The sequence below is a fragment of the Mesocricetus auratus genome, unplaced genomic scaffold (assembly GCF_017639785.1).
Source record: "Mesocricetus auratus isolate SY011 unplaced genomic scaffold, BCM_Maur_2.0 Super-Scaffold_100081, whole genome shotgun sequence".
NCBI classification, from domain to species: Eukaryota; Metazoa; Chordata; class Mammalia; order Rodentia; family Cricetidae; genus Mesocricetus; species Mesocricetus auratus.
Window position 1 is genome coordinate 16,630 of NW_024429237.1, and position 4,511 is coordinate 21,140.

At 56.7% G+C, this 4,511-nt stretch overlaps 1 protein-coding gene across 1 annotated transcript; it reads right to left on the minus strand.

Moving 5' to 3' along the window:
• Positions 1–295: 295 nt before the first annotated feature.
• On the minus strand, positions 296–4,155 carry LOC121136395 (putative RNA-binding protein 15B). Its single transcript, XM_040736763.1, is given in 3 exon segments — positions 296–2,044; positions 3,037–3,720; positions 3,723–4,155. Coding segments are annotated over 3 exon segments (2,664 nt in total). The 3' UTR covers positions 296–497.
• Positions 4,156–4,511: the final 356 nt, after the last annotated feature.

Here is a 4,511-nt window from a genome sequence, read left to right on the forward strand (position 1 = left end):
TGTTAGTTTTGGGGTAGTTACGCACGTAGACCTCACACAGTATTGTGTCATTAGTTATGAAGTGTTTTCACAAGTAGTTTCCTACACAGTGTTGTATAGTTAGTTTTCTTGATGATAAGCATGTAGTTTCTCTCACAATATTGTATCGTTATTTTTCATGAAGTTAAGCACGTATTTTCTCGCACAGTGTTGTGCTGTCAGTTTTTTTTTAATGCATCCTGACAAAGGCTTTCCTGACAACTCTCCATTCAGTTAGTCAAAAGAAAAATACAGCAGGCAGTATCTCACACACAGGAAACATAACAGGAGTTTCTTCTTGTTAAAAACAAACAAAAAGCCCCAGACCTAAGAACTCAGTTTTAGCAGTGGACAGGATGCCACCAAATGAACCAGAACAACCAGCAGAGAATTCAAACCAAGGCGTAAGGTAGGTAGAGGAGGGAGCAGATTTTTAAAGTAACTGCTTCTGTGACACAGCTGGAAAGAACAGGTGTGGGCTAGGCGGTGTCTCTCACTATAACTATCACCATGTGCTCTTCCTCTAGCTTGCCCAATGTCCTCAGTGCTGACTGGAGGTACTGCTGTGAAAAGTCGCAGGGTGGGAAGGCATAGAGCATGCCCGTGCTGTCTCTGCCCTTCGAGCCACCCACGGGCAGGCTGATCACCCCCGCAGCCTGCTTCTGTTTCAAGTAGGAGACCAGGTTCCTGAGAAGCCGCCTCTGTAGGCCTGGCTCCACCGTGGGCACCCCCTCAGTGCCAGGCCCACTGGGAGTTGACTGGATGGCTAGGAGCACTGCATAGCCGTTGGGGCTCCCCTGCTTAATGCGACGGGTGACCTCATCCAGCTTGGGCTGGTCCAGTAGAAGGCGCTGGGCAATCTTTAGCTGGGTCAGCTTGCTGCCAGAAGTGTGGTCTTTGAGGAGACCGCTGATAACTCCGTGGTCCCCTTCTAGGATGTGCATAGATGTTGGAAAGCAGCTGTTTTTCAAAACTAGAAGCCCATTCCAACCTAGCTGCAGTGTCTGAGCATACTCTGAAAGAGTCTTTAGCTTTTTGGTCTCGTGTTTTGGCTCTTCAAGAGTCTTGGGCTCTGCCTCAATGGTCCGATGATTGCGTTCACTCTCTCTCGTTTTTTTCCCATGGGAAGAGTCTGGAGCCTCGTGGTGGTGGTGATGGTGGCTCCTCTCCTCCACACCATGCCTGCTGTTACTAAGGGAGTTGCTGCCTGACTCCTTGGTCCCTTCACTGGAGTGGTTCTCCTTTCGACTACGGTCAGGGGTGCGGTCGGAGCCTCACTCAGACTGCTGACCCCCACCCTTGGTCCTGCTGCGTTCCTCATACGGGGAGTGAGCTGTCCTTCCTCAGTCACTGGAAAGGCTCCTGCGCTTGCGTCTCTCCTCCCAGGGTTTGGCTATACTCCGGTCCCCATCTCCTCCCCAGCGCTCACCATTCCGGCTGCGCACTGAGCGGCTATAGCCCTCCAGGCTGTTTCTGTGGTCAGAACTTTTACTTAGGCTGGTCCAGTCCCCTTCCAAAAAGGTCTGGTCTCGGTCCGAATACAGAAGGTGTGGAGGGGTCCTATCCTGCACCCTGAGGTCAGCATCCAGGTTTCGATGCCGGGTATAGCCGTCAGCGAGCAGCTCATAATGCACAGGGAGAGGTGAGGGCTGGTACTGCTGGGGATAGCGAGTCTCCTCTGCTTTGGCGAAATCCACCCTGAGCCTGCGATCTGGACCGCCCAAGGGAAAGCCCCTCATTTTATCACAGGCGGCTTGGGCTGCGTCCAGGCTCTCGTACTGGATGTAGGCAAAGCTGTCTCCCTTTACGTGATCGATGGTCCGAATGCTCCCAAAGCGATCAAATTCCCTGGCCAAGGCTGCCAGAGAGGTGTTAGGTCCCAGACCACCCACCCAGAGGCAGGTGGTGGGGTTAGCTTTGCCGTAGCCTATCTTTATGGGGTTTCTGCCAATCACGCGTCTGGACATGGCCACCTTGGCCCTGTGTGCCATGTCCAGGTTCTGAAACTTGAGGAAAGCATAGGCACTGTAAGCGTTTCGTCGGGATGGGTCAGGACAGGATGGAACAGGAGTGGGTCAGGTATTTTGGCACTCGGGAGTCACAGAATACTCAGTGTTACACAGCTCAGGTGGAAAGGTATCCTGGAGCTCGGGAGCCAAGGATACTGAGTGTTACACAGCTCAGGTAGAAAGGTATCCTGGAGCTCGGGAGCCAAGGACCACCACAGGTTGCAGTAAGCTTGGCAGCTTACAGCCTTGCCTCAGAGAAAGGCTTCTCCGGTTTATCAGCTCCACTCCGGCAGGACAGGGTCTTCCAGCTGGGGATGTTTGCCTAGTGTAGCAGTTTTGCTCCGCAGGAGGTTTCTCGGGCGAAGTTGCTACAGTTCAGCTCTGCTCCTGGAGAGCGGAGAGCAGGGAGCCGGGAGCAGAGTGTAACAACTCTGCTCTGCCAAGGAAGGTTTCCCGGGCAAGTGTTACAGCGCCGCTCTGCTCTGCTCTGCTCTGCCCAGGGTCGCCTCTGCTTGCTCTGCTCTGCTCTGCCCAGGGTCGCCTCTGCTCTGTCGCCGCCACAAAAGAAGATCTTCACCCGAAGCTCATCCAAAGGGATTTATTGGAAGGCAGCTGGACCAGCCAAGCTGAACATACACAGGGTTTATATAGGGATTGGGGAAGTTTTTCCAGAGTAGGGATTGGTCCGATTTCAGTGCTGAGCTCAGATTGGCTAGAGCTCTGCTCCGGGATTGGTTACTTTTTTACACAGGATTAGGGTCAGATTTGGCTCTGGTTTCAGGGCCAAAGTGTGTTTCTTTCTCTGGTCCTTTTTAGCCTTTTGCCTCCAATTTTAGGGCCAGGGTACATTTCTTTCACTGACTCTGATTCCAGGGACAAAGTGTGTTCCTTTGGCACTGGTTTTAGGGTCAGGGTACATTTCTTTGGTTCTGGTTGCAGGGCCAAAGTGTGTTTCTTTGGCTCTGCTCAGGGTGTGTTTCTTTGACTGGTCCCTTTTCCCTACAGGCACCCCCCTGGCCACGGGCAGGCCTCTTGATGACCACCTCCTCGATGATACCGTACTTCTCGAAGGCCCTTCGGAGCTCCACCTCAGACACACTGTGGTCCAGGTTCCCGATGAAGAGGTTTTGAGTGGCTCTCTGGTCATCCTCCGGCATCAGGTCCTCCTTGCACACAGCCGGGTAGCCGTAGGGGCGCCCACGGTCTTCGTACAACCCGTAGTAGTCCAAGGCCCGCTCCCGGGACAGTCCCACGGCCGCGGAGGCCGCAGCGTCTAGGGCGAAGGCATGCCGGGCGCGGGGCTTCCTCAGGGGCGGGGCGGCCACAGGCGACAGCGAGCGGTGCTTGTACTGGTAGCCCCCGTGCGGCGGCAAGTAGCCCAGCGGATCGGCGGGCGTGGGAGGCCCTGGGGGCGGCGTGGAGGTGGCGGCGCTGCTGCTGCTACTGACCCTGCTGCTCCCGCCGCCGCCGCCGCGCAGGTAGACCAGCTCCACCTTGAGCGGCCGGTCGTACAGCAACAGCTGCCGGGCCAGGGCATGCTGCCGGGCCTCGAGCGCGTCCTGTGGGTGCCGGAAGTTCACGTAGGCCACGCGGCCCAGCTCCGGGGTGTGCGAGAGGCGCAGGCTGATCTCCCCGAAGCGCTTGAACTGGTGGAAGAGCCGGTCCTCCAGGTGCTCAGCCGGCAGCGCGGGCTCAGGCTGCTGATGAGGAGCTTCTTGTATTCCGGAGCCGCCGTGGAGCCGGGACCCGCAGGTTCCGCCCCGGGGGGCGGCGGGGGCGGCGGGGGCGGCGGGAGTGGAGATGCGCGGGGCAACGCACCGCCGGCACCGGGGTCCCCCGAGGCCTTGCCGGTGCGTCCTCCGCCTCCGGGCGCGCCCGAGGAGCGCCCGGTGCTCGCCCGGTGATTCGCATCCCGGGCAGCGCGACCTTCGCGAGTCCCGCCGCCGCCACTGCCGCGGGGCTTGTCACGCGTCCGCGCTGGAACTGGGTGCTTGGTGCCGCCCGAGGCCTTGTGCGCTGCTCGCCACCCGCCTGCCTCTGCCTCCCGTTCGTGCTCCCGCGGCCGCTTTGTGGACAATGACGAGCCACGCCCGCTCGGGCTGGAGTCTCGCTCGTTCTGCCTCTTCATGGCGCTGGCGGTGGGCGTGCAGCCCGCAGGCCCCTCACAGAGGCAGAGGCTGCAGCCCAGGAGGCAGCGCCCCCGGCGCCGCCATCTTGGACAAAAGGACTCTGCCTGTGCTGTCAGTTTTAAAGAAGTTACTCAGGTAGATCTCACACAGAGTTTTATCGTTAGTTTTCATGAAGTTCAGCATGTAATTTCTCCAAAGTCTTGCATGGTTAGTTTTCATAAATTTAGGCACATAGTTTCTTACACTGTGTTGTATCGTTAGTTTTGAAGTAGTTACACAATTATATACACAGTGTTGTATCGTTTGTTTTGAAAATGTTACGTATGTAGTTTCCCATACAGTTTTGCATCGTTAG